This window comes from Nestor notabilis, unplaced genomic scaffold (assembly GCF_000696875.1).
Source record: "Nestor notabilis isolate BGI_N333 unplaced genomic scaffold, ASM69687v1 scaffold287, whole genome shotgun sequence".
Classification (NCBI taxonomy): domain Eukaryota; kingdom Metazoa; phylum Chordata; class Aves; order Psittaciformes; family Psittacidae; genus Nestor; species Nestor notabilis.
Window position 1 is genome coordinate 65,831 of NW_009936731.1, and position 14,057 is coordinate 79,887.

Genomic DNA, 14,057 nt, shown 5'->3' on the forward strand with positions numbered 1-14,057 from the left:
TCGCAGCCACTTTTTCTCCTTCTTAGTAGCTGGTGCAGTGCTGTGTTTTTGACTTTCAGCCTGGGAACAACGCTGATAACACCGATGTTTTTAGTTGTTGCTCAGTAATGTTTACTCTGACCAAGGACTTTCTCAGTCTCATGCTCTGCCACGGAGGAGGGGAAGCCGGGAGGAAGCAGAGACAGGACACCTGACCCAAACTGGCCAAAGGGCTATTCCATACCACAGCACGTCATGCCCAGTATAGAAGCTGGGGGGCGTAACCCAGAGGGCCGAGATCGCCAGGCTGGGTATTGGTCGGTGTGTGGTGAGCAATTGTATCCTCTCCCCTTGTTATTTCCCTTATCGTTATTATTATTGGTGGTAGCAGTAGTGGTTTGTATTATACCTTAGTTACGGAACTTCGGTTGTCTCAACTCGTGGGAGTTACATTCTTTTGATTCTCACTCCCATCCCTCCAGGAGCAGAGGGAAGAAAAAGAGGGGAAGTGAGTGAGCAGCTGCATGGTTCTGAGTTACTGGCTAGGCTTAAACCATGACAGCATGGAATCACAGTAGTCAAGGTATGTTCAGACACTTCAAATTTAGGGCAAAAAGGATAAAATAGTTTTCCATCAATGGCTTTCTTTCCTCCAAAATTTCTGATAAAGGGCTTATACATGTATGACATACACAGCGTTGTCTATTACTGTGTGAAAGAAGTATCCTCCATGTTTTAGGGTAAGGAAGTCCTGTGAGTGCAGCTCAACAGAATTAGAAAAAAAACTTCACAAAATTAGTCAAATTTTTATGTTGCAGAAGGAATACTTTAAAATTTTACTACTTTTTTAAGGCCTATTTTGGAAGCCTATTTTAGGGGCTATTCACTGGTCCAAATAGTAACTTGGTCTTACCTTCTTCCATGCTGTCCCTGAATGAACCTGAATGACTAATTGCTCGTGGTCTCTCTTCTAAGGATGTAGCACTGCCACACAGCTGGGAGTCATCATACAGATCAAAAGATGTATCTTGTGCAGGGATGCTGTTTGAACGCATCATACTGGGTCCAGGAAGATTAAACTGAGATAGGCTGGTTGGACTCACTGGAATACAAAGCTTTATTAATGAAGCACATTTCCATTAAATGAATTCTGGTTCTGCACAAAATTGTAATATAGGACTAGCATGGTTAGGTGGATTTTATGCTGTTGAGAAAATGAAAGGCTTTTATTCCTACATACAAAGCCACCACAAAAGGGTGAAGCAGATGATCTCCAAGGAGCTGGAGCTGGATGAGACTAATCCTGTAAAACACATGGTAACACTAACACTGGTGTCTGAATACACACTTGCTTACTTTGACAGCCCAAGATGGAAAGCCAATGGGAGAGATTCAAAAGTTAAAAGTTAAAAAGGAATAAGAAGCCATAAGAATTTTTTATGAGCAGCTCTTCTAATGGATCAGTATCTGTGTTTTATTATATACCTACATTACCAACTGCTTTCAAGACCAAAGTTCATTGGCACATGCAAGACATGTATCAGTTAATATTCTACAGCACCTACCACTATATCAAGTTAAAACTGCTGCACAGGCCAGTTGAATTTTATCATAATAAATAGTAGTCCAGTCACTCATGGTTGAAATCTAGAACAGCACTTATGAACCTACTTTCAGCTTTTGCACAGTTTGTTTGCCAGTAGCAAGAAAAGACTGGTTATGGTTCATCTGGACCACATGAACTCAATGCTTAGAAGAAAAAAGCAATTGTCTATACAAATTCAGCCTCAGAGTTTGGAATTTTATTTTTGATCATGCAAGATGTGACTTAAATCATAAACTACAAGAGCAGCTGTGTTGAGAGCAAATTATTCCATAGGGTTTGATAACGGAAAGAAGGAAAGGACAATGACAAAATAAATTAAAAAGAACCCCTGATCTTATTGCTCTTTGTTGTGAGTACAAAATCTATGAATCAAATGAAAAATAAGATAATTGTAAGCAGAAAATGATAGAGTTAAAGAAACACTGCTTAAAAAGAGTTGTGTCTAAAACTACTGCAAGTACATGGAAGATATCCAAAGCAGTGGCTAGATTGGCCAGGATCTAATTTCATTTTTAAAAATGGCTTTGTTCAACTTCATTTCCCATACATAATAAAGACCAACATTTGTATGTTTGATCAAATTTCTTTTGAGTGATTGTAACCTACAGATGCCATAAGCTGTGACAGAGTGATGGAAGTGTGAACGCTTCAAAGGTTGTTGCTAATTCCACAGTAAGGGCCTTAAACACAAGAGATCATTGTGAACCTAAGTATGTGTCCAGCACTGTGCAAAAGTGTTTTTCTATTAAGCACTAAAGAAAAAATAAAATTCTTAACAAAACTAAATTTGTGTTGGATTAACTTGAAACAGGATCCAGAAGAACCAAATCTAAATCTTGACCTGTAATCAAATAAATCTGAAAGGTGACTCGCACCCCAAAATTAGGTTAGGATTTGCACTTGGCCCAGTGCAGTTATACCGAGGTCCAGGCACTGAAGTGGACTGGACAGGCCTATCTCAAAGCAAACCTGTACACAGGAAAAAAGTGATGTTTAGTGTCTGGGTCAGCATTCACTAGAATCTCTGGAAAGAATCCTACTAATTGTAAATCCTAAAAGATTAGAAGATTTGAACTAGAAGCTAATTCCCAGCTCTGTCTCAGATTTTCTTCTTCTTGGACAAGTCACAGAGAATCTGTGCAAAATAAGGGGCCTACTCCATGGCTGACTCCATGAAAAACACTGCGAGTTTCCCATCATCAGTGAGGTACCAGAATATGGTATGGAGATGTTAAAATAAACTATCTAGTTTGGCAAACAAAGAAATATGAACAGTTAAATTTTATGATTCTATTCTAGAATGGTGGAAACAGTGAAGGGAAACAGCATTTACCCAGGTTGGAAAAGTGATATTTTCCAGTTGCAGATGAAGACATAGCTGAAGGAGAAACAAGCGGGGACTGACTGCCAGTGTCTTGTAGGCCTCCAGTTGAATGGGAGCGTAGCCATTCCTTGCCTTCCTCCTGACTCGTCTGCCGGGATGATGGAGTGTATCTGAAAAACCACAGCTGACATGCTCAAAACAACGACAAGGTGACAGTTTGGAAAGAAGCAGATGTCACATAAATACCCTTCATAGATCAAACAAAACCCTTGGAAAACATCAAGTCTAATCAAGTGACTATCACCAGGGATTTTAACAAGGTAACATTTACCATCTTATTACAACAGAAAAAGTACAGGACAGAAACCCCTTTCCTCTTCAACCCCCTCCCTAACACAGCATTCCCTTCCTTTGAAGAGATACGTTGATAAACCATAGAAGACAGACAACTGAGCTGACAGGCAAGGACTTGAAAGCTATAGGAAGTGTACAGGTTGACGCAAAAGCTCAGTAGCTGCATGGGTAGGATGGGGAATGGACAGACTAGAAGACAAGAAATGTGAGTAGCTGCTTAGAAAATGACATCTGCCACAGATTATGATGGCAGTTGGTTAGATGACAGGAGTGAAGCAGACCAACAACTCTGAAAAGGAGTTTGCATCGGTAATGACAGCTACTCATGGTCATATGTGCGGTCTGCTGCTCTGAATGCTACCTGGCATTGTGTCCTGCCCCAAACTGGGTGGAGGGAAAGGGACAGGAAAAATACACAATTAGCAGAAACAAGTTCTCTGGAAGGAAGTCTGGCAATGAAATCATTCATCAACTGCTTCCTATGGCAAACCAATAAAACAAGTGCAACTTGACACATGGGTTAAGAGGGAGAACTGGTAACTCACGGGCCTAGCCTCTATTGACTGGGCTGGAAGAAGGGCAATTCTGGCAGTTGTTAAGCATTAAAATGTGCAGGCAGTGTGGGTCTTAATCAAGAGATTGTTTTCAGCAATGTCTGCAATAGCTTGCTTCATTCAGCACAATCCCCTGCTGAGAAATGAGCACCTTCTTTACCACTGTCATGAGCCATCAGTGTTCCCCAAACAGCAGAGCAGAAAGGGCTTTTGATATTCTGGCTTCAGGCTTGTGAGGCACAAGTATTTCTGCTTAGCAAGCAGATTAAATGAACATGTAAGTTCTCATGTTGTGCTTGGGGTTTTGTACAATGTTTTATGCCATTAAAACATCTTGTCCTGATTAAATATTTACTTCCTTTCTCCTTCAAAAAGACAGCTGTGATCTTTGCTTATTAATGTGGTAAAGCAGAGTTACCCAGTGGTTATCAGATCAGAAAAATGGCAAAATGAGAATTCAGGATCTGGGTCTTAGACTGGGATCTCTCCATATTAAATCAAACTGACAGTCTTTCTGGGACAAATGATCAGGCTTATATGCCTATAAGCTGTTTTCTTGCTCCATTTCACTTTCAGCCACCATTACAGTAGTACAGCCACAAACTTCAATTATCCCAGTGTACCCTTGCAGGGTCCCCTTTGTGTCTTTTTCATGTCTTCCACCTTTTCCATTCTCTCTGAATCCAAAATGATTATTTTGGTATAACAGAAAATTTGATTAAATTCTTACTAAGGCACAGCTAGTGCAAAAGAGCACAAGGTGATTTCTAAGTGACACCACTTCAGCACCATCTTAAAATTTCCTAAACTATTATTTATCAATAACTCCAGAAATTTAACCATGGAATTTCAGTGACCGAAAGGCTGCAGAATGCCTGCGTGCATGTATGTATGTCATTGCTTGCCAGATCTCCTTCCTGGATTAGGGAGATAGGCTTCTGTGCCTCATGAGACTGGAAAGTGATCCCCTCTTTTAACCGCGGAGGAGAGACGAGTGTGGATAACTTCTGTTTTCTGTGATGAGGACAGCTCTATTTAGAGGAGAATTAGTAGCAAAATTAAATGTACAGTATTGCTGGATAGGGACCCAGAAGACTAGCCGGAGCAGGGTTTGTTTTATGCTTACAAAGCTTGGATATTAAAACTAGCATTTTCTAGTTTTACTATCCTGTACTAGATCTTCAAATTGCATGAGTGTTTGTATTTAGAGTTCAAGTTCAGATCCACTTCTAAACTCTTGTTTTTCTCAATGTTTTCAGCAATTAATTCCATTGAATTGTTACAAGTATCTTGTCCTGTATATTTTAGCTCACAAGGATTCAATACCATTTAAGATTCATTGCGTAAGGAAACTATCCTTATTCTCCTACATGATATACCTTGAAAAGATATTTATTCACTAGGCAGACTTGGAAAGACAAAGTCTGTTGTTAAAATCTACATTTTTCTGGTTTGAATGTAAATACCAAGAACTCTTATCAATAGGATCAACAAAACGAGAAAGAAAAGGAAAGACAGTGTAGAAAAGGTTACAGAAAAACAGAAAAGCAGCAGTCATGCTCAAAAAAAAAATATACCTTAATCCCTTTTTGGGTAGTGTATTTCTGTCAAGCTGCATGCTGTTAAAACAAAAAAAAATCCCTAAGGACATACAATAAACAGGACTTTTCAGAATTACAAATTTTTAAAGGTCTAGATTTGTGTGTATAACAGAGGTTCATTTAATGCTTTTTAATGTCTCTTTCATGATAAATCCCTGACTTGTTGGAGGGGACAATAGGACATGGACTGCTGCACCTTCATTTTTTATCTAGACATGCTCTGGAATGGGTCAATAGTAATTTGGAGACTGTCCAAGTCAGAAGGAAGTCCTTCTTACAATTTCTAACCTTCCAACAGCTTCACAATGCAATCTGTGTGAGAATCATATGGTCACAGTATGAATCTTTATTTTTCACAGTTGCCTATGATGTGCCAATAGATTTCCAAAAGAAATGAAGGTTGTGGCACCTGCTAAGAGACAGCATGGCCTTGCCAGAAGCCAAATGACAGCTCTGCATGTAGAAATGCGTGCCAAACATACAGACCTTTGGCTTTGTGTTGTGGTGGGGCTCACACAGTAAGGTGATGGTGGGGGCAGTGAAAAGTGGCACTAGATCAATGTTATTCCATATTCATGCACATGTAGTGGCAGAGTGGCTGATCACCAGGAATCAGAAATCTATGGCTGAGTTTTCCTAATTTAAACCCCATCACTAGAAGGGCACCCTCTAGCTTTCCTTCAAATAGGTGTAATTTGGGCACTTCCCTATGAAGTAGGTAGATCAATCACTGCCTAGTGTGGGTTGAATTTGTACTAGTCATCATCAAGTAAGTGTTGCAGTGTTTTTTTCCCTTAAGAACGTAACTCTGTCACCATATGGATTAAATTGCAAAATGGCTTTAGAAGGTTTCTGTATTACATATCATAATCACTCCTCTGAGAGCAACAGTAACTTAGGACCCTTCCTACTCAAGAAAACTCTCACACCACTATTAAAGGTCATTTTCTATTGTGCTGGGCATGCTGGGTGCCCTACTGTCATGTAAGCTTGATCTGGGTATATAAAGGCAGTGTTTGTGCCTGGTGTCTGGTGGCCTCACCATTAGGGCTCAGACTCATGGAGGTAAAACCACTCTTATCACCAGGAGGTATTTTAGGCAGTTTTGCTAGTTTAATCAAGCCCTTGTTCTACATGTGGAGAAAGCAAACAGAAGGAGAAATTTAGCAGTATTTCAGCACAGGCCCAGCTATCATAGGGAAGTCCTCTATCAGAGAGAGGGCTACCTTTTCAGCATTTTGCTCCCAATATAACTAAAAGGACCAAGAATGGTTGGTAAGAATATAACATATATTTGGATGCATGATTCATGTGGATTATAGTTCTTTGCAGAGAAGAATGGGGTCTCAGTGTTCCTTTATGTACCTTTATGAACCTCTAAATTTCAAAACAATAAACATGATTGTAATAACACCAGTTTCTGCTGCAAATACTTCAAACATCCTAATGAACAATACATTTTCTAATATAATTTTAACTTCAAGTTCTGTGTATTCCAAAATAATCTACAGCACATTATCTGAAAATAAATACGCCAATCTGTGCTCCTTTAAAGCAATCCACAAGTCAAAAGTTGTAAGTCAGTCAGTTAAGTAGGCTAATAGTGACCATAGAATTTTGCTAAAAAGCCTTTGAATTCAGGTACTCAGATGAAATAGGAGTAAATATTCTTCAATGTTAGCATGGAGTTACTGCAACTGCATAAAAGTGAACATAGCAAACACTCATTCTGTGTTTTTAAAACACTGGATCTTGCAAAGATGCTCCTAGATTTCAGAACTATTAATTCAGGCTGATAACTGCACATATCTTTTTAGTATCTAAAAGCATTCCTAACAAAAAAGCTGGACATATTACTTCTACAGAAACTCTGCTTCTGGTAAATAAAACTGAACTGACCTCAGTGCTCAGAAGATCTCTAAAGCTGATATGAAAAAGATATCCATTCCTGACTGAAGCAGTGTGTACACGGACATTTGTCTTTTTGGCTCAAAACAAATAATATAAAGTGAGGATGAGACTATCATATCATTCCTGATATATTCTTTTGCCATGTCAACTGCAAAAAGCAGTCTTGCAGGAAAATCCATGCAGATGTAGGCTGAAGTTATCAAACCTGTAGTATTGCTGTCCCCTTTTGTTTCTTTTGCGCTACTGAAACCTCTGCAAATTCTCAGGGGGGAAATTACAGGAAGCCTTGTAGTTCTCAGCTTCCTACCTATCCTTGGTGTTGAGGTTAGCTTGGGAAAGGGCCACAAAGCCATATCCCTGGGCTATACCTAACTGTTGCAGATCTATTAGAGAATAAAAGAAATTATTGCTAGCTAAGAAACACCTAGGGTGATCTAGGACAGGGTTGTCCAGGATCATATGGGTCTTATAAATGGGTTTCTACAGATGGCTGAACACACAAATAATCTGATACTTGATGCACTGTTTCACACCTTAAAACGATGATAATTTAAAACAACTGTAGGTCTTGAAGAGCTTAACTGGATTTCAATGCACTTTCACAGCCCTTAGAACTAAATATTCTTTTAAAGTAAACCAAAGCAAGCCAGTCATATAATTAGAAACCACTTCCACTCTGCTAATCTTAAAATGCAGTCATTACCACTGATGAGACCACTTCTAACTCCTATATATCTGCATTTTTTATGTATCACTTGCTGTGTCACTCAGACCAAGTAGAAGAAAAACACAAATTTGCAGTGCCCAACAGCAATAAGGGTTCAAAAGAACTACTGGTGATGTGTCCACCTGAAAAATTTTATCAATTACAGCAATGATATTTTGCCAATTAACCCAGTAGATGGCTTTATTTTAAAGTAGCTGTTTGATTATTTTAATCCTTCTAAATTGTCAGAAGATAAAATACAAGTATCCTCCCACATAGGGAGTTATGCTGTGACAACGGAAATAGACTTTTCTAAATAAATACTGCTAGTAAAAAATCAACAAAAGTCCTAAGGGAGATGAAAATTTTGCTGAAAATTTTACTGAATTTACTTACTTACTGAACCTATTTTATGGCTGTTACAATGCAAAAGAATCTCATTGAATGATACAAAATTTGGCTGGGGTAAACTTTGACACTGTAGCAATACACAGGGGTCAAGGAGCACTGTGTTTATGACATACCATTGCTTGGTGGGGAGCCTGAAGACTGGGTGTGGGCAATGCCTGATCATCCCTGGAGGGATGTGTAGGCAAATGTAGCAGAGACCTTGCAGACTTGCTGTCTCCATGGCAGGCGACTGCTTTTTTGGAGGCAGCCAAGGGCTACTGTCTTTAGCAAGAAACATCATAGATTTTCTTTCCAGTTACATCAAATCTTTCCTAAAACTTGATGTATCAAAGTCTTCAAGTTAAAGCCTTCACATGAAAAAAATAAAATGCGATAACAACTTTCATTTTCAAAATAGTGAGAAAATGCTTTGTCCCAACAAAACACTACAACCCCTTAGACACTATTTCCTTTCTTCAAAATAGCCTCATAATTTTGTATCTGTGGAAGTATATCCCGCCCTGTTATATCCCTTCAGGCTAATATATAATCGATCATTAGTCTTTGATAACTATTTACCAACTGGTCATGCACCTTACTTTATTTCCCTCATTTTCTTATACAAATGTTATTTGAAATAGCACCTAAAGCTTTTCTATGTCCTGGATGTCTTATTGTATCTACTAATTCCTTTCCTCTACTTGCAAAGCCTGTTTTCCTGCAAATGAATTAAACTAGTCTTATTTAAAAGGCTGTTAATCCCATGTTATCTGTTACTTAACCCTTTTTATTTAATATCCTTTGTATTTTTCCAGGAACAGAAGCAAGGTGGCATTGCCCACAGTTCCCTCATCTTCCATCCCAGACCTCCTCCTCACTCCTTCCTCAGCACAGACCCTTTGAAACCTCTTCAGTCGTAATGACTGCAGGGTTTTTTTAGGCTATGTCTGAAGCAGGGAAGTGAAAAGTTCATCAGGACTGATAAACTGGAGTAATCTTTAACCTTTTCATTCCCTCTTAGCATGCTTGCTATTAGTCATGTTTAGCTATCAAATTACAGTTAATGCTTCAGTGAAGCAAACCCGTATTTATTTGTATCATCTATTATTAGCTCTCCTCCTTTAGTTTTCTCTAGGCTTTCTCTGACTAGACTCAAATTGCTTGCTAGCTGTATCTCATTCTGTGATTTGGTCTTTCTGATTTTGTCTCTACATTATATTTCTATATCTTGCTATACAGACTGCTTGTTCAGTCTTTTGCAAGCTCTAGAGTGACTGAAGAAAAAGAATAAGCTTCTGTGCCGATAATTCCTTATGCTATGCCAGGCTACAATTAATATTGCCAGAGGCATCTGAAATATGAGTTTACAAAGGAAGAAAGATGTAATCTCTGCCATATCTAACATTGCAAACCAATGCTTTTGTTGTAAAAAAATACTTTGCTACATGTAGGTTTTACTGCATAAAATAACACAGCAATTGTAACAAACCTTTCAGAAAAATCAAACTGCAAAAACCCTGTTGGGGCTATAATTCAACGAATGACACCATTTTCTCTAGGTACATGTATTTGTTTTGAGGCCATATCAACATAATAAATGGCTCTCTCTGGACCCCATCATAATATCCCCATATGGACAAATATGAAACTTAAAAATATTGCCAGAGGCAAAGCATTTGGAACCACTGAAATTAAGTCACTGAATAAATACATAAAGTATTAGTAGTGGGGGTTGCTCAGGAGCTGATGCCAAACCATTAACATTTTAAATGTGATATTTAACATCCTCTGCATAAATACAATCTTTGGCATAAATTCATACTCCATCATTCTATTGACCTCACCATTCATACATGTAGCAGTAAATATTAGTAAGTTTTTTTATACTTTAAATATTAGTAAGTAACTTTCTAAGAAATACCATCACATTCAGTTAATGGCACACAATGCAAATTACTATTTAAAAATTAAAGGCACAGTGAAAATTACAACTTACTCATGTATCAACACATTTTTAGCTACTGTTATTAGCACACATTATATTGGTACACGTTTTATAGTGTTGTAGTTATATTAGTAAGAGGTGTGATTTTAGCTGATATAGTAATACTTATGAACGCAACGTAAGAGAATAAAATGTGTGGAGAATTTCCATCTAGATTTGGCAAAGAGTTGTTCAGGGTTTTGGTTTTGTTTGTGCTTGTTTTGATTTTTTAACACTGATTCACTGAAAGGGAATTCTTTCCATGGAAAGGATTGGTATTGAAAAATCTCTGGGTATATATAAACAGAAAAAAAATCTTAACATTGCATATACAAGATCTTTTTTTCTTTAAATGATTGTGTGTTGAACAACTAAGATTAACCTTCAAACTTTTAAAATATTTGCAACTGACTCAGTAGAATTTGCTTTTTTGGATCAAAGGCTAATGAAATACTTGATGACTTTTCAGTCCCCATGTGAGATAAGAGTTTCATTGTCAAATGTTGAAAACTTTCACAGGAAGTGAAAATTACTTACCACCTAGCAAAGATTATTTTTTCTTTCTTGCAAAAGTCAAATAAATGTTTCACAAAAAAAAAAAAAAAAAAAAAAAAAGAAAAATCTTGGTACAACTGTGCCAGAGTGGTTGCACCTTTTTATAATATGACTTAAATGGTAAAACACCTGCATATCACAAAGATCATTAATAAAACAGAGGACAACCCTTTCTTGTTTTTCCTTGTTCCAGACATTTGCCAGGACTGTGCGTACAGTGAGGGTCTCATCTTCTGAACTGTACCTCTGCCAGTGAAACTGCATTTTAGTAAGGGTCTGTTTAATGATTACTATGTATTAAGCAACTTATCAAGACTAAGTATTTTAAGGCAAGACTGGTAGGCTGAATGCAGCGACCCACCAGCTCTGCCTGTGCTTTGAGTTAATGGGAAGAAAACTGGTTGGGTCCCACTACTGGAGAAGATTTGTTAGCAACAGGGCAGTGATACAGCTTTGGAGCTGCCAGTTGCTGGGACAGCAGGATGCAGCATGATGGAATCATGTGGCTGTTTAGATTTGCCTTTAATTAGACAATTTCCCCCTTTTCTCTGGTTGTTCTTCAGAACAAGGGAACCAAAAAACTTCTCAAGATAGAAAAAGTGCTTGTAAAACCTTAAAAGGAAGTTGATTCCACATCCAATGCCTTTCAGCTTTCTTTTTTTCCTTCCTTGCTGTTTTACATAAAGGACTAAGGTGCTAATTAAACAGTGTCTCTTTAGGAAAACAAGTGGAAGGTTTATATTTTTGATTCCTGTCCTTTTGTCTCTCACTGGTTTTGTGGTCACTGTACCTATAGGCAAGCTCACCTTTCCGAAAGAGTAGATCTGACGCTTCCAGTCCTCATGAGCAGGCTCTGAACCTCCTGAGTGCTTGTTGTCAGTCCAGAGAGAGAGCCATGATGGCTAAGAGGAAGGTCAATAGACTCGGAACTGGTGTGAAGGCTAGTCATGGACTGGTAACTTGGTGTGTCTTTACTGCCCGCTGAAGAGCTGCTCAGGTTTGCAGCCCACACAAGACCACCTGATGTGAAAGAGTGCACTGAGGCGGGACTGGAAGCCAAGGAGTGACTTAAGCTTACAACATCTGCATTTAAGTCCGAAGGTTTACTGAAGAGGGGGCTGCTGCTACCACTTTGCCCACCTGCACTGCCCATGCTGCCTGTGCCCGAGGATGGCGATTCCAGGCTGCCTTGCCGTGCCAATGTGGTACTAGGGCTGGGCATTGCCGATGTGGGTTTCACACCTTCAGTACTGGGTGCAGAGGCAGCTTTACCACTTGCCTTGGCACCAAACAACCTAAATGTAAAACAAATAGCTTTAGAGAAACTGATAGCCACATTAAACATTCATGGCGTAACATCCTAAGAGCCAAACTACACATTTTTAATTACTGCTACTAAAATCATGCCTACCTACTTGTTCAATCGCATTGCAAAATTAAATTCACTTAACCATATCACAATAATCAGGGTTTGTTTCATTAGCAACAGCTCTCACTCCTGTTCAGATGTGCTCTTTGCACATACAGACCCTCCCAGAGAGAGGTAAAATAATTACATTTTCATCTTATTAGTGCATAAACAGATTACACTTTCACCCAAATTCAGTAATTAAGCGTTCCCACAGCTAGGTCATTAGCTTTTAAACCCCTCACTTCCCAAATCAGCTACATAGATTGCAACAAACACTTGCAAAATCCTTCATAGCTTAATAAACATCTAAGTATCTGTGTAAAATTTCCCTCTTGTTGTTCTTTTGCACAGATGGTTGTGTGGTCATCGATCATGTAGTAACTGTTCAGAAAGACTAAACTGCACCAGAACTAAATGGGCTCAGTTTTTCTCCAAGGGTACTCATGACAGAGATGTATTTCAGAGAATTGCTTCCAGCAATTCTGGAGAAGAAAATTCCGTGATGATGAAAAAAAATAAACCCCAAATCCTCTAAAACTGTTGAAATAAAAGGGTCATGTGATGACTTAATGTCTTACTGGAAAAATTTTAAGCTGCAGTTAAGGTGCAGCTCATAAATTAATAGTAAATAAATGCAAAGCTTATCTTGATATAAAGTGAGCATGGCTAATAACGTAAGAATCTGTTTTACATATTACCAAGCCTACAAAAATCAACTGCAGCTCCCCAGCAGTCTGGAGATGCTGTTTTGGTAGGTAGGCACAAGAGGGCACTATTGGCTTTTTCTCCAACAGTCCAAGTGCTCCATTCTAATTCATATTTCATCCATATTTATACTTCTAGAAACGTTACAATAGGGCACTTACAACTGACCATTTAGCTTTGCTAATGTTTGTGATGAAGGATGTGACAAAGCTGCTAAGATAATGAAACGTTTGCAGCTGGAGCTGCCAACAACATGAAAGTGAATACTTTATTATAAGCTATAGGGTTCTTTAGTTCTCTGACCGGGCTATGGCATTGCCTGTTCTAGTAACGGAGTGCACCAGAACACAGTGTCCTTCTTCCATCTGGGGGTTTGTCAGAGTATTGTAAGGGAACTTGTCATGTACCTGAACTTAGAATCATATAGTGTCTTAAGTTGGAAGAGACCCATAAGGATCAAGTCCAACTTCTAGCCTTCAAACCGTTGTATGGGAATGCACCTAAAATGCTCAAAGCTCAAGGAACACACATTTTAGGTCTGGGAAAGTCTTAGAGAAATAATCGTTTTGTGTTTAAAAAAATATTACCCTTTTATTTTTTTGTACTTGGTTCTCTGTTTGTGGTAAAATATGCCCTGGCTCTTTGTCCAGTACTTCAAGACACTGAAAGTCCCTGCTTTATATACTGCAACTTCAGGAATTCATACAAAAGCACTAACCTTCGAAAGGTGGGGGAGGCGATATCTGGGTATTTGGATCCCGGCTGCCTAAGTCCTGGTGTGCCAGAGGCGCTCGCCGAAGTTGGGCTGGATTTGGGGGAACTGGACAGTGAGACGCTCTCAGAATCGGACACAGCCACTTTCTCTTTTTCCTTGTCTGTCTGGTTGATGGTGACAGGGCTGGACCGTCCAGACCCAATCTTGCTTGGCTCTCGTAGTTTGGTGGCAGCAGCACCTGCAGACTTGCTGGTGACCGTGG

The 14,057-nt window shown here is 38.9% G+C and overlaps 1 protein-coding gene across 1 annotated transcript in view; it reads right to left on the reverse strand.

The window, feature by feature from the left end:
- LOC104408760 (neuron navigator 3-like) overlaps nucleotides 1-14,057 on the reverse strand; it is a 263,938-nt gene that overhangs the window by 46,151 nt on the left and 203,730 nt on the right. Inside the window, 5 exon segments of the mRNA XM_010018466.1 lie at nucleotides 893-1,081; nucleotides 2,919-3,079; nucleotides 5,395-5,436; nucleotides 11,771-12,259; nucleotides 13,799-14,057. The exon segment at nucleotides 13,799-14,057 is cut by the window's right edge and continues 22 nt beyond it. Of these exon segments, the coding sequence (XP_010016768.1) occupies nucleotides 893-1,081; nucleotides 2,919-3,079; nucleotides 5,395-5,436; nucleotides 11,771-12,259; nucleotides 13,799-14,057 (1,140 nt within the window).